General features: G+C 42.0%; 1 protein-coding gene across 5 annotated transcripts in view; it reads left to right on the forward strand.

Annotated features, from left to right (window-relative positions):
* LOC120547701 (Down syndrome cell adhesion molecule-like protein 1 homolog) overlaps positions 1-20,259 on the forward strand; it is a 111,147-nt gene that overhangs the window by 51,434 nt on the left and 39,454 nt on the right. For 2 of the 5 annotated variants that reach the window (XM_039783271.1, XM_039783263.1), the window contains exons 4-7: positions 15,485-15,631; positions 16,415-16,693; positions 17,786-18,061; positions 18,554-18,853. In XM_039783271.1, coding sequence (XP_039639205.1) covers positions 15,485-15,631; positions 16,415-16,693; positions 17,786-18,061; positions 18,554-18,853 — 1,002 coding nt within the window. Of the gene's footprint in view, positions 1-15,484; positions 15,632-16,414; positions 16,694-17,785; positions 18,062-18,553; positions 18,854-19,012; positions 19,392-20,259 lie in introns of those variants that run through there. The other 3 variants (XM_039783302.1, XM_039783313.1, XM_039783291.1) reach the window with 3 other exon arrangements.

Consider the following 20,259-nt stretch of genomic DNA (forward strand, 5'->3'; position numbering starts at 1 on the left):
TTAATATTTTTCAGCTTTGTTTTACCTCACAGCTTGAAGATTTTTAGGCCATCAACTTAATCATCTTCGCCTTCCATATTACTTATGTGCTTTTGTTATTCCAAGTGACCACTCCACCGGCAGTGAAGTGACATTTTTAAAATGAAATAATCTTATTTTACATTAAAGAATAAGAATTGAATAATACAGAATAATACATTGTTCTGTATTGTTTTTTATCGTCAACGATGCCATAAAAATACAAAAACAAACGTTTGTCCATCTCTCAATACTTTCTGTCTTCTCTGCCCTTTATGTAGCACTCAGTCACAAGCCCATTCATTCCTACTAAAGATGCAAATATATAGTTTTAATTTAAATAAATAAATAAATAAATAAAATAAAGGAGGATGGTAAATGTGGGACTGTCTCAAAATAAACTACAGTGGCCATGTTCATCATAATGAAGAAACATGTCACCCTGTGCAATGGTGTGACTCATTTATGTGTTTTTAATAGCTTGTAGATGGAGGTAGGTCTCTGGCACAGAGGAATAAGGATAAAAATATTGCTGGTTTCAGCTTTTTTTACATTTGATTTGTTGATGTCAAGAAAAATATATAATTTAAGGCAAATTAAAAACTAAGTTAAAAAAAAAGAAATCTAGTAGAATTCACTCTAGGTAGAGTAAATTCTGTACCCTGTCCCTTTTCTTCGATATAGTTAAACCAAAACATATAAAAAAAAAAAAATCTAGGTTTTTTTAATTCAACACTTTGCTTTATTCTTGTAAATACCGCTATGGTATGCCCCTGTAACCAAACATAAAAAAATACAAGCCAGTGGAGAGCACAGGAAACAGCTACAAGGACAGGCAGCTTAATAAAAACAAATGGCTTATAGAAACAAAAAATACTTATGCTTTCTTTTTCCCTTTTCCCTCCTCTCTCGCTGCTGCCTCCCTCCATCTATTCCTCCTCTACGCTCTGTCGCTCTGATGAATATCACCCAAGCAAATCAGAGATGCAGAGGAATCTCTCATTTCTCACCCCTCTTTCCCCTCTTCTTATCTCTTTCTTTCTCTCCACCCCCTCTGTTTCTTTGACTCCCTTCTCTCTCTCTCTCTCTCTCTCTCTCTCTCTCTCTCTCTCTCCCCAATTCCTTATCTACCTTCCCTTCCTCCCCCTTGCGTATGTGGATCTCATTCTCTCTCATTATGATGATTTGAGGTTCAGCTTCAGTTGCTGGCCCATTAAAACCAAGCAGCAGCAGTAAGCCTTGCCTTTTCTTACACTGCAGGCAGACAGCTAGGCAGCCTCATGAGATGGCCTCTACTCTGCATACTGCATTATAAACTGAAAATCAGAAATGGTCCATGTCTGCGCTGTTCTGGTATCCAAACATTATATGTTAAAAATCTCTCATGCACACACACTAGACATGCTGAATGACCTTGGCATGTGCCACCTTTAGTCAAAGTGCCATATCTCAGTGCCAGCCGTTGATGAGACCTCCCAGTCTTTAGGGAGGGATGTTGAGGACTGTACAGGGATTGAGGAGATTGCCAAGGCTCTTTCACGCTATCCAACTCTGTTCTACATGGCTGGATCCATATGTATCTGTACCCAGAGAGTTCATCCACTGGTGTGTTTGGACCATCAATAACCGGAGACATTACCAGCCACGCCAACAATCGCAAAATACAATTTTAATGTGTTTAAGATAATAACGCAAGAAAGGAAAGAGCCACACCATATTGCGAGTGTATGTGCATCATTATGCTATCTCTGGCATTGAGATGTTCAGTAAAATACATGCATGTTGTGCTGATGTGGCTGAATTTCAAGACGTGAGAGCTCCTCAAGTTGTCTCCAGTGACATTAGCGGGTCTGTCGATACTGTAGGTGTGAGTTGAGGCAGGGTAAAACAAGGCAGGGGAGGGGCTGAAATGCAATTGTTTGAGCTGAAAGAGATTGATGTGTGTAAGAATAGGACAGGATGGAGTGGCCAAACCCAGATTTAAGGAACTGAGGATGGCAGCAGGATGCGAGAGACAGTTGCAGTAGAGACATTGGGGAATGAAGTATACAGAGAAGAATATAATTCTCCTTACCAACAATTTACAAATGCAATTATAGCATCCGTTACTTGTTCATGGCTCTGCTGTATTGTAGTCCCCTGCTCTTCCACTTTCTGTAAGTCAAGAAAGACACCACACAATTTTATTGTTTTATTGTGTGTTTTGATCCTATATATTAAATCAATTTATAGGGTGTAACCCTTCCATTTGGGTGAAAATCCTTTTCAATTCAGAGCTCTTGCCTGTAAAGCCTTTACAGTATAAGTAGCATTTTCTTCCATTACAAATAAAATATAAGGTACTTTAAATGTCCTTTGGACAGAGTGATCATTTGTTGACAGAACAGCAAGCAAACATTATGAGTTTGTCTGATAATAACTGAGAGGCGGAGACTTGGTGGGATGAGGAAATTAGAATGATGAGTCTTTAAAATTATTCTGAAAATTTCATTAGGGTGGCAAGTTTGCAATTGCCAAAGAGGCCTTTGAAGTTTGGATGGATAGACATTAGATACACATTCCTCCTGTTTTCTTGATTTTTTTTAGGTTCAACTTCTGTCAGTTATGACAAAGATGAGAGAGCTACAGTACATTGATTGTGACAAATCAGTTAAACTCCAAACACAATAATCCGCTCCTCATCTCTGCTTGAGGATATCGGCTCAAGGCTACATAAGCTGCTGCTAGCATAACACACCAGAACCGCTTACTGAACTGTCAGTGGTCAAATTACATTGTGGGTATGTAGGCGCCAGGTTTTGACAAGGTAAAAGAATGCATGGAATAAAATAATAAATAATAATAATCTCTGGTTCTGCTGCATCCATTTTGATCCTTTTTTTACCCATCCATTGTGTTATGTAATGCTAATCTGTGAAATAATCTTTTGATAACTTTAATTTGCTGCACTATCTGTATCAGGACTACTTGCTATAGTGTAACTAAGGCCAGTGCTAAACTCTGTGTTGGCTGCAGCTATCTGTAATGGTAAATGGATTGTAGGACCGTAAATACATTTCACAGTATCAAAGCCCAGCAAGGAGAAAGAAACATGGTGTTTATTGAACTGTTTGGGTTATTGTACTGTTGTCCTGTTAAGCATGCTTATCTCCAAGAATCACACATCACCATGCCATGGGAGGCTGGATCAGCTGACAAGACCACAAACACGCCTGACTAGCCACACTGTGTGTGTGTGTGTGTGTGTGTGTGTGTGTGTGTGTGTGTGTGTGTGTGTGTGTGTGTGTGTGTGTGTGTGTGTGTGTGTGCAGGCGCATGCCTGCACCTACATGTATTTGCAATGGGTCTTTGCGCTTGACTGCTTGTGTAACGCTACATATGCTGAGTGCGGTATGTTTGTGTGACAAAGAGATAAAATTATTCCCAGACAAGGGATGGTGACAGAGGAAGAGAGCAAAAAAACAGATACATGAAAGCATGAAATGGCACCTTAGCTGGACTCCGCGTCAGTGTCCTCGTCATCCTCTCATCCTCATCAACCCCCTCTTAGTTTCCCTTTTTTCCTTAATTTTCTCTCACTTTCTGTCTCCTCTTTCCGTTTCTTTTTTATGTCCCCTCCCCCTTACTCTGGCAGCGACATTGGGCTAAAGTGGGACAGAGTGTAGGGGGGCAGTGAGGCAGAAGAGACAGAGAGACAGAGAGACAGCCAGGCAGGGAAAGCTGCTGCTGCTGCTGTCCCCCCCACAAGCACATACCTCGGGCCCTCCTAGCCCCTCAGGCCTCCCGCAACGTCTGGGGGACCCGCTTTTAGCATGTCACCACTACTCCACTCCAATTTGAAACATCTGTCTCTGCAGCTCTTTTGCTTCCCATCATCCCTCATTTCGTTCTTCTGCTTTAACTCCTCCTCCTTTTCCTCGGCTTCATCCTCTTTTGGGTCTCTGTTGCCAAGATGCCCAGCAACAGCGGTAAGGGTGCATCATCACGGTGGTGCAGGCAAACGATGGGAGCCACGGAAGAAATGCGTAGGAGAATTGCAGGCCTTAACCCCCCCCTCCTTCCCTCGCTCCTCACATCCCCCTGCCATGCACAGTGCACTCATCCGCACATAGGCCTTGCTCCCCGGTGACCCCCCTGCTCCCTGAGATTCAGTATGTGTCACTGTGGTGCTGCTTACATGCTGTGGCACTGTAGTACTCCCACTGAGGACAACATGGCTTTACAAAGGGCAAGGCTTTATTGATTTGTGTGAGAGTTTATCACACGTGTGCTGGCACTCTCCCTGTCTCTCTCTCTCCCATGCACACAAGCAACTGCATTGTATGTGTGCAGATACCTGCGTTAACACATTAACTTGCCAGAGGTAAATGGTGGAATCAAGTTCAACAGCTTAACAGCTTTCAGATGATCGGGCTTTTCCCTGTTTGCCTTGTCTTCCTTTTTTACATAATGGATGACAATTACACAAAACCGACTGTTCACACACCGTTGTTTTTGTTTTCCACAGCAGAAATAAGGTCACGCTTTAGTAGACTTAACTCTGTGTGTGTGTGTGTGTGTGTGGGTGTGTGTGTGGGTGGTATTGTGGTGTGTTTATAATGTATTAGATATGTCCCGTTAGCCTTCTCATGACTGGCGAGCATGTCTCTATCTATTATCTATGAGGCTAAATAATTAAAAACAAAAGTGACACAATGCACCGTACGTGTTTGTGTATGTGTCTTTGTGCATTGTGTGTGCACTCTGACATACAGAGCATCAATTTAACAGGAAAGAAAAACATGCAAACAATCTGAGGACAACAGTTATTGTGGCTAATCTTTTTTATTTTTTTTTTATTTTGGACATCCATCACTGCCTACATATTGCTACTTAAATATTTACGGCCATTCCAATTAAGGTTGCTTAAGTGTGGTAGATGCCTTTGACCATTACGGAGGGAAAGTCAGAGATGAAGACACTATGAGTGGGCTGATGATAAAAAACAGACAGATTATGAGATTTCTCCTTCTTTCTATTTCTTTTGGTTTGGATGAGTGCATTTTTCCATTTCCTTTATTTGTTTTTCGTCTTTCTCTCTCTTTTTTTTCTCACTCTCTTTCTCTCTCGAGCATGAGTTGCTCAGAGAGGGTGAGGGGTGTGTGGGTGTACGGGGTGTCACCTTCTAACAACAGATATAGAAAGAGAAACCGAGAGACAGCAGCAGAGAGAGGTAGAGAACAGAGAAACCAAGGAAACAGATAGATATCGAGATAGGGAAAGACAAAGAAAACAGGAGACGTGTTGGTGTTGGGGAGGGTGGCAGCTGGCATTTGACGGTGAAGCATGCCTTTTTAATGAGTGCATTAGTCCTTTGCATACCTATCCTCAGATCACTGCATCATATTGAACCTGGTAAACAGATGGAACAAGGCAGGAGAGGTGGATGAGAAGGTCAAGGGTTGGGGCTGAAAACCCGAAACACTTGTAGAGAGATAAGAATAGACGAAGTGTGTATCTGTTTCCTCTTCAATTATGCTGCCTCTGGTAACCGCGTGTGTCCTGCTCTCATAGAGAGAGAGAGAGAGAAATAAACGGTGACTGTGTGAAACTCTCCTTTATTAACCTTCTCCTGTTATTTTGACATAACCTCTTCCCTGTCCTTAAGCAAGCTTTTGTCTCTGGTTGAGTCAAAGAAAGTGGCAGTAATATAACATCCTTGTGGCACTTTCTGTCTGTCTTGTTCTCAGGAGCACTTAACTATTATAGACTACTTTGAATGTGAATAGGGAGGAGATAGGACCAAGCGACATTCATTTTATTCTAGAGAGAGAGAGAGAGAGAGAGAGAGAGAGAGAGAGAGGCTCAGATAGGGAGAGAGCCTATTGTCACTAGGTGTAGATTTCCCTTTGTCAAACACATGTCAATTCTTCAGACCCAACAGAGGAGAGGAGAATAGGAAAATTATAGCAGCAGAGAACAGAATGAGGGGAGAGAGGGCGGGTTGGAAGGCGGGAGAGGAACAGAGGAGGAGGGGAGTGGTATTGATTTGACACTCGGGGAATCACACCACAGCTCTGTTCATTTTCATTCATCTGCCCTTGTAATGGGGGTGTTAATATGACAGGTAGGGGGAGAGGGCAGGAGGGGAATTTAAGAGGATGAGAACATTTTATTAGAATCCAATCTTTATTATCCTTCACCCCTGCCCACCTTTCAGCCCCTACACACACAGACATGCATGTATGCACTGGTGCACATGCACGTGTGCACTTACTGAATGCTTTAGACACACACAAACATATACACACTCATGCTTCTAGATGTGAGTGAAGGTGGGGTGAGGGTGTTAATTACATGTTGGGCCTGAATGGACTCACAGTTATACAAGTCATGTTTATGTATATGTAGAGAGAAAGAGTGCGTGCGTGCGTGCGTGCGTGCGTGCGTGAGAGAGAGACACAAGGAAGGTGGTTACAGTACAAGTAGCTCAAATGAAATAGCTTTTAGTTGGCCTTCCCAGTGCCTCCTTGAATCAGCCATAATGGAGCCCTTGGTAATTATCAAATAAATTAGCCAGGGTAAGGAGTGGAGGAGGAGGAATCAGGACTCCTTACATTCTTTCTTACTCTGAAAAACATTATCTTTACCTGTTAACTATTAAAAAGAACAAATGCTTTATATGATTTTTTTTTTTTTGCATACAAGCACTTTTGGTGTGACACATGCACATACTGTTGTTATCCAAATGGGCATTGATTTTATGTGTGTTCTGCATGTTTTATGATGTAAATTGTGCTCATCAGCTGAAGCAGAGTGGATGAATTTAGGATGAGCAAGCCTGCGTGAAGACAGCAGTTAAAACAAACCACTGATTTTCACTCCTCATATCCTCAGGCTCATACAAGTTATTATCTTTGGACAGACTACACAGATTAAAATAGTTTTAACTGCATTAGCTTAATTATTAGTATTTCAGTTGACAGTTATAGTAAGGAATTGGTCACTCTGGTAAGACAGTTCAGTCTAGTGAACACAAGAAAACATCAGCATTTGTAGAAATCAAAGAAGTGAGAGGTTGTAAAAGAATTCTTATTTTATCCAGGACATGCAATATTTTTCCTTGAAGGGGCTAAGGGGAAAGAAAAAATAGCAAAAACACAATAACATTTCTGAAAACAAATCAATAAAACATACAACATTCCATTAAAAATGTGTACTGTATGTACCACGTGTACGTACACAACTTTCTCATCATTATTTTTGACTCAATGTCTATTATATCACTCACAGGTAGGTAGAGGAACGCCACAATACAATAGATGTAGTTTATCTTTTACTGGAACCTCACATGCAATCATCTTGATGCATCAAAATATGCGAGACCAACTGTCCACCACGGAAGCAATGTTTGTTCATGGTTTACCTAGGATAGTTAATACTTCACACGTTATGGCAGGACTAGAAACGCAACACTAACCTGGCCCAACATGGTGTCATATTTGTGCTAGCAACACTGCTGGATGGCCATTTTGCCTTAAAACAAAGACGTTGCTGTGTTGCCATGTTGCCATGTGTGTTGCTGTTTGAGCTCTCTTGCTGTGGCTTTGTGCACTAAACTGATCCTCTTGTATGTTTGGCTGCTTGCAAGGTTTCTCCAGCCTGGGATTGTTTGCTGCTTGTTTGTAAAACCATTTAATTGACTATTACTATGCCCTTTTGTTATACAGTATGGTGTATCTGTCACACCGGATTTTTCCATCACAAATACATCCACCTTATTTACCAATGTTAGATGCTCTGTTATTGAATGTCTCTTGCGGGGAGTTGACTGACTGCTTGTAGTCTGCGCTGTAGCACTGGGCCATATGCCACATTACTATTTTATTACTCTGCCACAGGATCCACTGTACAGTAGCTAACATTACCACTACATCAGAGACACACACACACACACACACACACACACACACACACACACAAGGTTTAATTGTGCCAACCATATTGAGACCCGCATGATGAGAGTTTTACTATTTTGGACTGCAGCAGCAGAGCTGTCCGTGGTGCTACCTCCACCAATATTCCTGAACATTTGGAAATGTAGCTGTCCGTGGTGCTGATCTGCTGTAGCCCTTAAACATATGTCCTGTTTGCACCACTTCTCATGAGCATGGGTGTATGTACTTCTGTGGATTTTCATAATGGCAAGTGTTCTAACTAGTTACAAACTCCTCAGCTGTACACACAGCTCTGTATTGCTGACTGGGCGGTGCATAAATAAATGATGAATAAAGTTACGGTAGATGCATCTAGTTTAATTCTATTGATGTGCAATAACTCTAATGGTAACCTCAACCCCTAATGCATCATTTAAGCATCCTTAGATATCCTTCAACTGTATTCCATTGTTGCACAAATATTGTTTGTACTGGTTCATTGCTTGCTGGGAACCGTAGATGCATCTGCTCAGTAAATCATGGGCTTTTTGCACCCAGGTAGCTTCACTGTTTGCATGCTCATTGACTTTTAAAGACATTTAATTATGTGTGGGTTTACTTGGAGATCATAGACTTATGAATTTGTGGTGTGTAGCCTTGTTCTTCAGTAGATTTCAGTGGCCTTGTTGAATAAAGCAAAAAGCAAAGCATTCTCAATGGGTCTTTCGCATCCAAGCACAGGGGACTAGCAGTGATTTCACTGAGGTCTCACCCTTTTTTGCTCTATTTCTCTCAGCACAGTGATACTGAGTTGTCTGTTACAAAGGTGCTTTTGATTATTAACATTAAAACAGTCGGAAATGACATAATAATGTGTTGCACTTTGTCTCTGCAGCTTACATAGAGTTTTAAGACGCTGGCAAAAAAAATATGCACCCACTCCATTATTCACTGTAGCTATGATTCTAAAACATCCTGAAACGCACACTTAAATGCCATGAATGCACATGTAGGTCCACTGCAGAATGTGTGTGTGTGTGTGTCTGTGTGTGTGCGTGTGTGTGTGTGTGTGTGTGTGTGTGTGTGTGTGTGTGTGTGTGTGTGTGTGAGACAGGGCTAGTGAAATTAGCAATGAAATGATAAGGAGATAGATGGAGACAATGACAGGAAGGAAAAGGAAAAGTTGAATCAAGAGGAGGAGAATAAATAAGGAATGTGTAGGTGTACTCCACTGTCTGCTCATTGGTGTGGCATCCTGTAGTGAGGATGCTCTGCACAAAAACACACACACCCTCACAATTTGTTGAGTTTGCTCTTCAAATGTGTATTGTGAGACAGTGTAAGAATGTGTAGATTGTGAGCCATATTGTAAGTGTACTGTATGTGTGAGTGTTTGCGTATATTTGTGTGCATGCATTTGTAAGAAGTCCATTTGTACAACTACTGCTCTGCATTGTACACAGCCTGTGGTCCATTTAGCCTTAAAACCTAAAAGGCAAACCATGACAATAATGGTTGTGACAGTCTTCAGCATGTGTTTTTGTTAAAAACCACAGAGTGAAAAATAAAGTGACATGATGCACAGAGAGATGTATTGAGCTCGTCTGTGGCCTGTAGCCCAGGCCTGTGAACCAATTACAGATCCATTCAGCAGTTTCTCTCCTCTCTTCTGATCCCCATCGCCATCATTTAAATGGCTGATTCCGTTTTTACCTCTAATGAAGGGTACTCTGTCACACACAAAGCACACGCGCAAAGCACACATGAAACGCACACTTGCACATGTCGCTGTGTGCCACCGCAGCGCCCCCTACCCAGCTGTTGTCACGTGAGTGCCCGGGCCCTAGCAACAGCGAGCGAGAGAGCGAACAAAAACGAGAGATCCTGGCGAGAGCAAGGGAGAGAGGAATGGGTAAAGAGAGGGAGAGAGAAAAAGATGGGAGGGGGGAGCCGTAGAGCATTAATAAGTGATGAGTCCAACAGTGTGAATTGCTGCTAGTTAGCATTGCTGCAGCGCCACCTTCATTTGCATGGCAGCACCAAGAACAAACCCCCTTACTTACGCCATTTCCTCTCCTGCTCTGTTTCTCTCCTATATCACTTTCTTTCTCGCTTTCACTCGCTGTTTTACCTATTTCTGTCTCTTTCTTTTCTCTATGGTCTAGCCAGCATCTCAAAATATGTTTATCATTTCTTAGTTACTTTCTTTCCTGTCTGATCTGATCCTCTTCTCCTCCCAACCTCCCCGGTGGCTGCAGCATTCCCACTGCAGCCACCATTAACATTATACTTTTCTCTTCACATTGTTTTGCTCTTTAGGATCTCTTATCCTGCTACTCTTCCCCCCCCCTGTTTGACGATATTTTGTGGAAGATGACAGCCACATACTATAATGGGATATATTTAGCTGCGCCTTTCCTGCATCCCTTCGTCTTCTGCCTCCATCTTTTTTTACCTCCTCCTCTATCTCACCTGAGAAAGAAGAGGGGGTGTCCTCTCTCTGGGAGGAAATTTGGGGAAGACAAGTGATGCTCCAGGGCTCCCTAATCAGTTTTTCATTGTGTCCGTCTCTCTTTGCCTTCCTGTCTCTCTGTCTCAATATTTGAATGTATGTGTCTGTCTGTGGAATTTCTGGCACACACACAACACACACACACACACACACACACACACACACACACACACACACACACACACACACACACACACACACACACACACACACACACACACACACACACACACACACACACACACACACACAGATCCAGCAGCAGCTTCACTCTGCACTTGGCTTGACTTCCTGCCTCAGGCTGATCAGCTGAACTGATTCCATTACTTACAGACCCCCCTGAAAGAAGAGCACAGACTATAAGGAAAAAAGGCAGAGATAGAAAGCGGTAGAGGGCAGAGGGGAGACTGGAGGAAGATAGGCTGGGAATAGTGAATAGATGTCAAGCAGATTGGAAAAAAAAAAAAAAAAAAGGGAGGAAAGGCTTGGAAAATAAGGAGAAAGTGAGGGGATTTTGGCCTCCCTTGGGTGTGGGATAGACCTAAAAAAAAATCTCATCCTGCCTCCCACAGCAAAAAAAAAAAAGCAGATACATACACGCACTCAACAACAACAACAAATTCCTGGAGGCGTAGGCAGACTAGACGAGAATTGATCTTCTTTCCCACAAGGAGAGGCTTGCAAGGGGAGAAAGAGAGAGACAGAGAAAGACGTAGAGGAATTGTTTTTACCCATGTGTGGTTCTCAGGCCTGCAGGCCCCTCATCCCTCTCACTCTCACTCCCTCCTCTGTCACTCCCAACGGCATGTTTCTCTTTATCTCCCTATCTCTCCCTCCATCAATCTCCATCTGCCGTTCTCCTCCCTGTAGGGTCAGCCTCTTCCTCTCCTCCACTGCCTCCCTCCATCGCTGCCTGTACCCTCTCTACTGTTTTAGGTGTGTCACATCTCTACAGACAGCAGGAGAGCAGGCAGTGACTAGAAATTAGAAATCAGGTAGAAAGACCAGTGGTAAAAAGAGGTGAGAGGAAGTGAAGAGTAGTAGGCTGATCTCAGAGCAGTCAAGGAATGATGGAGAATAGAATACGTCACTTCATTTGTCACTCTCTATAAGCACTCTGAGTGCTGAAATGATTAATTGATCACAAAATTACTCAACAACATATCTGATAATTAATGAATCTTTTGACCATTTAAACTCGCTGTTTTTGCTTGTTCTTCACTCCCTTTATTTACATGCTGTATTGACATGCTTATTTGCATGTCATCGTCACTGCATGCTACAGCTGGATATGCCTTATGTTGTTATTTTCAAGGTAACTACTTATGTGCACCATTTGGCATGGTTTTTTTTGCAATTTAAAGTATTTTTGTTGGTTTTTAACACACAGCAAATAGGTGTATATGAATGGATAGATGTAAATCATGTTGATGGGACATTCAATGCTTTAGTACTGCCAAAAATGTATTGATGGTGTAAAAAGCTTAATCTTCATGCAGTCCTGCGTTTTTTTCTTTTTCTTATTTCCATTTGGGATGATTTTGTTTTAGTTCAGTACAGTAATTCAGTACAGTAGTGCATAACCACACTTCCCATCATGCTTTGTATTATGCAAAGCAAGACATTTGAAAAATCACCTTAGATACTGTAATGGACACTACACTACACAAGATTTTATGGACTTGACTGATCAATTAATTGAATATTTCGAAGAAATAAAAAATAGGGAGGAATGGAAGAATATGTTTCCTTTAAAACCAGCATTGACAAGCTCCTTCTCATTAATGTCCCCTGCACCACTCTCTTTTCTCTCCCTTCTTAGCCATCTCTGAATTTCTTACTCTGCCCCCAATCTCTCCCTTCTTCACCCCCTTCTGGTCCGTCTTTGTCTCCCTGGGCATGTTGTGACAGGGTGTAGCAGTGTGTTATACAGGGTTCTACTCACCAAGTACATATTATCCTGTAAGGCTTAATACCCAGGTTGGAACAAAAGGGCAGGCTTGGAAATTACATCTTACGTTGCTTAGCACTCAGCACAACAGTCTGACTCACATGAAAGCACGTGTGTGTGAACTTTCACATACAGTATGCGTGCAGATGCACAGGCCGACAGTTGCAAGTGTGTGTATACATTCAGAAATCTGACAGCCCAGTTACACACACACATTTATTGTAACACTTGTTATAGACTTAAAGCTTTAGTGCGTAACTTTTTGATACTAATAAACGTCCGTTACATTTAAGCCATTGCCAAATGAGTTGCTATAAAGCTGATTAAGACTATCAGCTCCACACAACTCTCTCTGTATTTCTCAGTGTGGCTGTGTTTAGAACATGGTGGTGTCCGGTGGCTTTCCCGCGCAGAAACTCAAGTTAAGATAATTACCTCTTCTGAAGAGTCCATCATGTTATTTTAATCCTCGGTGTCCTCCTTGGCTACTAGCAACTATGTGGAGGAGGGATGGGGGCTGTGCGCGATCATGTAATGCTTGTATCATTTGGACTCGCCGACAGTTTTGTTGTCATTACTTAGAATTTCTCATTGGGGCGACAGAAACTACGCACTATAGCTTTAAATAAAATAATTGTAGAACTAGATGTTCTTTTTGAAAATATCAATCGGACAGATCTGACATTAAAAGTTGGGGACTCCTAAAGCTCTAAAGCTGATCAGCAGCATTGTATGTGCTGAAATTATTAGTCAATTAATCAATTCGTTGATTGGCAAAACATGAATCCACAACTATTTGATTATAACTTATTATAACTATTTATTATTTAAAAAAAAAAAATATATATATAAATAATATTCTAATTGTTTAAGTCAAATTAATCTAAATTACACTCTATTTTACAGTTTTATATCATTACAAATTTAATATCTTTGGGTTTTGGGCTTACTGTATAGAATAATATAAATAATATTCAACTGATTATTTGATATGAGTTAAATGAACAAGGAATGTAAAGCCCTACTGTAACTTACAATAATGCACATTTTCTTTAGTCAGTCAAAACTTGGCAGCTTTGTTACAAGAAGTAAAGTCTTCCGTCTTCTTCACATCTCCGTCTTGTTAGAGTAATTGTGTGTGTGTGTGTGTGTGTGTGCGTGTGCGTGCATGCATGGGTGTGGGTGTGGCAGGGAGCCAGGCCAGTCCTCTCTGTTTTAATAAATCTCTTTTGGATGGAGTTGTGCAACTATAAAATGCATGGATTGATGTTGCTCACATTGTGTCTGTCTCTCTCTCTTTCTCTTGCTCTCACACAGACACAGACACACACACACACACACACACACACACACACACACACACACACACACACACACACACACACACACACAAACAGACAAAATCAGATAATGAACTACTGGTGTTGACTAAAAAATTATCATTTAAAAACAAAATGAAAACCAACCAAAACTGATGCTTAAGTCGTGAAGTTTTCACACTACAGCAGCCTTTTTTTATCAACAATTAAACACATCTAACAGCTAGCACCCTAAGTGTCTTCAGAATAAATTTGTTGTGACTGGTAGGTGCTGATCTCTTGCTTGGAAGTGTGTGTGTGTGTGTGTGTGTGTGTGTGTGTGTGTGTGTGTGTGTGTGTGTGTGTGTGTGTGTGTGTGTGCTGCACGTATTTCCAGTATTCAACTATTCAATGCACCTGTGTTTTACTTAAGTCCTCTCTTGTCAACATTGCAGAGAGACATTGAAACATCATGTACGCAACCAACAGCCAGAATGTACACACACACACACACACACACACACACACTTCAATAACGCAAAACCAAACAATCTGCAATCTACTACAAACTGTGAAGTGCACACTGTCTAAAATAACCCTTTGGGAGAACAGAATACAAAAAGATTCAGGGAAGCGGAAAGAATCAAACATTGAAATACACTCTCCTCGTCTCTTCTCCTTCCATCTCTCTCTTCTTCTTCTTCTCTCTCAAATACACGTGTGCACATGCTGTCTCTATTGACATGTAGAGAAATCAGAGGCAGACCAAGTAGTCACTGATGTGAAAGAAAATGACACTAATCTGCTGTTACCATAACACACAGGGACACATCAATTATTAACACCTACAATAACTCCCCTCTCTCTTCTCTTTCTCTTCTTCCTCATCCTTTCTCTATTGTGTATATCTCACTAGATGGATGGGACAGAGTGTGTTAAAAGCTCCCATGTGTTCACCTAAGTACTGTGGTTGGGCCTTTTAAAGACGTATGTATATACGATGTATATTCTAGTCCTTGCTTTATTCTTCTGAAATCAGTGATTTCTCTGAAAAATGTGCTCAAGGTTTGTCAAGAGGGTCTTATGATGGAGGGATGGCATCTCTCACGTACTTCAAAAGCAGCACACATCTTACACAACCTTTCCCTCACCCAGCAGCAGCAGTTTTTATAAATATAAAAGAATAAATACAGTGAACACATAGGATCTAGAGCGGTCTTACGACATTCAGAAAAGTGAATACACCTTGAAAAGACTTGCAAGCCTCTGCTATTTGTGTAGAGTTGTGCAACACAAGTTTTATTTACATCCATATTAGGTCCATATTAGGTAGTAGTGTGGACAAGGCATTGTGTGGGATGGGGTTTATTTTTTCTTTACTTGTAAAGCCAGACTATGTGACTTTTGATAAACAGTGGCCACAAACCACACTTGTTTCTTGTTTTACATTTGTGAATGTAACAGTAGCACAAATAGTCAGTGAACTGATGAAGTAATATCAGTTACACAACAAAATCTATCTAAAGTTTGCGAAGATAGATTTCAATTAAATACATCTGCATAGACACAAGAGAAGTCCATTTTATTTATATAGCCATATACAAATGACAAATTTGCCTCAAGGGGCTTTACAATCTGTACAGCATATGACACCCTATGTCATTAAACCTTTGCAGTGCTTTACATGCAAATGATATGCCTTTGTTATAATTTGTTACTCAAATGTGACTGTTGACAAATTTTTCATTCTCCCCTCTCCTACCTGTTCCTTCTCTGCTGTCCTCCGCAGGAAACCGTTTCTTCCTGACCTTATTTGGCGCTCTGTATATCTCAGAAGTGCAGAAGGAAGATGCTCTGTCCACCTACCGCTGCATCACAAAGCACAAATACAGTGGAGAGACTCGCCAGAGCAATGGAGCCAGGCTATCAGTTATGGGTAGGCAACGTGGTTACCAAGTTACCATTTTCACTCATACAGTAGAAGTTGCTAAATGCCAATCAAATAATTAGTATATGAGCAGTGGCTTGGCTTGTAGACTTACAAGACAGAGTACTAGTTTTAAAGGAATAGGTCAACATTTTGGGAAATACGCTTATTTGATTATTTGCTGGGCGTTAACTGAGAAGTTCAATAAATCTCTGTATAGTAAATATCAAGCTGGAGCCAAGGGACAGTTACTTAGCTTAGCAGAAAAACTGGAAATGGCTAAGCCTGGGAAAAAAATCCACCTACCATACCATACTACTACTACTACTACTACTACTACTACTACTACTACTACTACTACTACTACTATTACTTATTAGCACATTGTATCTTGTATAATTTATACAAAAAAAAAGTGTGTAAAAACAACAAGTTGGAGGGGGGGGGAGAAAAAAAAAAAACCAACCCCCCCCCCTTGGGGGGGGGGGTTTTTTGGCACCAAAGACGAAGGAAGTTTCTACACATGGCCAAGAAGTACAGCACATAACACAGAGTCAGGCTAGCTGCCCTGTTTCTAGTCTTTGTGTTAAGCTAAGCTAAGCTAACGATCCGCTAGTGGAAGCTTTGTATTTACCGTGCAGACATGAGAGAGTGGTATCAATCTTCTCATCTTACTGTCAGCAAGAAAGCAAATAAGTTTATTTCCCAAAATGTTAAATGTTTCTTTAAGGATCTTAAAATGACTGAGAACTGATGATTCCAAATGAATTTATCATTTCACTTCACCTGCAGACCCTACGGAGTCCACCCCGTCAGTGCTGGACAGTTTCCAGTCCGGTGAGGTGCAGGTGGGGCAGAGTGTGGAGCTGCCCTGCATCGCATCCGGATACCCAAACCCCACCATACGATGGCTAAAAGATGGTCGGCCTTTACCTGCAGACTCCCGCTGGACACGGCGCATCACTGGCCTCACCATTTCCGACTTGAGGCTTGAGGACAGTGGCAACTACATCTGTGAGGTCACCAACAGCTTTGGCTCCAAAGAGGTGACAGGTCACCTCAACGTCATAGGTGGGTATAGGACTGAAGAGAGTGCAGTAGAATGATAAAATACCAATATTCAGCACACAACAAAGCATCAGTGATCACTGATCTACCTCCCCTGACCTACATTGTTCTACACTGACAACTACAGTTGCAGAAAAAGAGTAAGATGGACACAAGTAATGAATGTGATGTCAGGTCATGAACAGGTGCGATGGAGACATCATCTAAGCTCTGTGGGCTTTGCACTGGCCCCGTACCTCTTACACGCCCCCCTCCAACCCACCCTCGTCTGGGCCAAGCGTGAGCTTGATCTCCAAGGACGGCTCGTTCCCCCGCTGTGCTCTCAAACCCCAGCGAGGCATCACTACAGTGACAGAGCAGAACAGTGGTTGTGCGGGCCTGTCGCTCTGTTTACCAAGGACAAGAGAGAGGAAGGCAAAGATATTGTTGTGCGTATGAATGAATGAGATGTGAAGAGGTGACGCTGGTAGAGAAGATGGCACACTTGTGGAGAGAATAAGGGGGAGGAGGTAAAGCGAGGAGATGCAGTTCAGCAAAGGGTGACGTTAGTGGACACGGGGCAGACTGGCCACAGGGCACATCACTGCACAACCCACAAACCTCCAATGACAGGGCATAGAAGGTGGTACACATACACACACATTTGGACACACGCTTACAGTACAGTACATCCACTTATTGCCCGTGAAGAAAGTCTTACACATGCACTGTCACTCCTTCACACACACATGCTCACACAGATTCAGCAGCCTCCAGCACTTAACACCAGCTGCTTTATTGCTCACTGACATTTTCTTTCCTTTCCAACTTTGTCTCAATTTTCTTCACTGCTTAACACACACACACACACACACACACACACACACAATCTTGACGCACAAACAAATACACAATCATACTAAAATATGAAATATGATTTTTATTCCCAGGCCTGACTCAATTCAAATTGCTTTCGTTCAGCAATGCAAGTGATACCAGCAAGTACCTTCAATGTTGAGGTTGTTGTGAATGAGAACGTATGACTTACATTTAAAAAAGAACCTTCTTTTCCTTTTTTTAAAAACTCTGCTCTGCCTGTTCCTGCCTCTATTCTAGAGCCACTGCGGGTTACCTTGTCTCCCAAGAACCTGAAGACAGGGATCAGCAGCACAGTCATCCTATCCTGTGCCGTCCAGGGTTCCCCTCACTTTACGGTGTCCTGGTACCGTAACACAGAATCTGTCCTGCCAGATCAACACTTTTCCATCCAGGGGGCTCACAATGAGACATTGTTCATTTCCGCTGCACAAAAGAGACACTCTGGAGCTTACCAGTGCTTTGCCACTCGCAAGGGCCAGACCGCCCAGGACTTCTCCATCATACTGCTAGAAGGTGAGAACAGAAGGGGATTACCATGTTGGTTGTGTACAATCATGAATGTATATGTAATGAGAACTTACCGCCATATGTGTTTACAATTATGTCTGTATTTCCATAAAATATGGTGAGAATATGTTAATGAGGAAAGTTAGAACTGATTGATTTCCATTCATTTACTGAATAATAACAGTTTATTTACAATTCATTTTACTTTTATCATTCACATTGAGTACATGCACATATGCACACATATGTATCTTCATATGCTTATGGTAATTCTAGCACACAGACAGATTGGCTATATGATGTTACACTTGATGAAGCTCCATTCTTGTAACTGATGTGAAGCGTTACTTTTCCATTTGGTGCCTTACGGTAAAAAAATATTGTTCATATGTTTTCCCTTTGCAGAGTATACTGATTTAGTCTAATTTTTTTTCACCATAATGCTTATTTGAATCCACTGTTACCTAAAATCACACCTCACATCTCTTGTTGTCTCAGATGGTACACCCCGTATCGTTGCCTCCTTCAGCGAGAGGGTGGTGGTCCCGGGTGAGCCGTTTTCCCTGATGTGCGCCGCCAAAGGAGCGCCTCCTCCCACCATCACCTGGACTCTGGACGACGAACCTGTGGCCCGAGACCTGTCGCGTGTCAGAGCCAGCCAGTACACGCTCTCTGATGGCAGCACTGTGAGCCACGTCAACGTCAGCAGCCCGCAGATTCGCGATGGAGGAGTGTATCGGTGCGCCGCACGAAACTCGGCCGGTAGTGCCGAGTACCAAGCGCGCATAAACGTAAGAGGTGCCTGTCTACTTTTCAATATCAGTCATACAGAGGCTTCTCATAGCCTGACCCTTACCCCTACCCTGACCCATATCCTATACTGTACCCTTCTATATCTCTTTCTCTACCTCTGTCTCTGTATGTGTTTTACTTTTTCATGTACTGTATATATATTAGTTTTTCTCTTTTTTTATTTCCTTCTTTTTTGTTCTCTCAGTCAAGCTTTACACTTACATGTTAATCATCTGCAGCAGTCAGTGTTTTGTTCCTCCAGCAGCACATATAGTCTATGTTGTCTGTCTCATTCTGTCTTTCTTTCTTGCTGTCTGTCCCTTCAAGCTTACTGTCCTGTTGTCTCACTCATCAGCCTACTTCAGCTGTAGTCAGTACACACACACACACACACACACACACACACACACACACACACACACACACACACACATACACACACACACACACAGACATGTTTGCAGGCAGACCAAATATTAAAATAGAGAGTTTGTATCTTAAAGCTGCAGTAGGTAAGATTGTGAAGATCCAGGACTTTGCCAACAAATTTGAACATCGACAACTTCTCAGTCCCTCCCCCCTTTCTGCTGCAGCCCAAACCGTCTCCTAAGCCCCTCCCACACAACGGAGTTTGACATAACTGCCTAGGCATGTCAGACAACATGTTCAATAACTAAACACTAACACAACGTTAACTTTACTCACCAACAGTAAAACGATGCTAACTAGCAGGCTACCGTTAGCCATTTCAGCATCATATCAGACCGACCACTGTGCAAACGTTACCATTATCCTCACCAACATAGCTTTGTGGACTTTTGACTACTAATAACCAAGTGAAAGATAAATCATTCATCGTAATTATGTTACCTGTTGAGAGGAAATGTGACTACGTCTGCATCGTTCTTCAGATCTTTAAAATCCCGGAGCTCACGCCACCTCTGAAAAGCCACTCCAATATTCACCGGAGTTTTGGGAAACCTTTCTGCAGCTCGTGCGCGGGGAGGGGGGAAGGGAGAACGCTATATATGCGTGTACGTGCCTGAGCATTGATTGACAGGCAGATAGACACCCCCTTGGCCGTGATTGGAGAAAATCAACTGGGAGCGGTGGAATTTTGCCAATGGCACTACAGGCTGTAGGAGGTGCCAGAGGAGTTTTTTTTTTATTTTACATAATTCATGTAGTTCTACTGGAACATAGGGTCAGTTTCAGCAAATATGACAGAAAGTTAGTTTTATAAGACTTACCTACTGCATCTTTAACATATGGAGAGAAAGAGTGGCTAAAGGAGACGAAGTGTGATTAGAAGAATGTGAGACAAATGGATGAAGAAACTCTAAAGTTTGTGCATGCGTTCACAAAGGCACATGTGAACTCCAAAGTTTCTTCATCCCCTCATTCCCCTCATT

The sequence above is a fragment of the Perca fluviatilis genome, chromosome 2 (assembly GCF_010015445.1).
Source record: "Perca fluviatilis chromosome 2, GENO_Pfluv_1.0, whole genome shotgun sequence".
Lineage (NCBI taxonomy): Eukaryota > Metazoa > Chordata > Actinopteri > Perciformes > Percidae > Perca > Perca fluviatilis.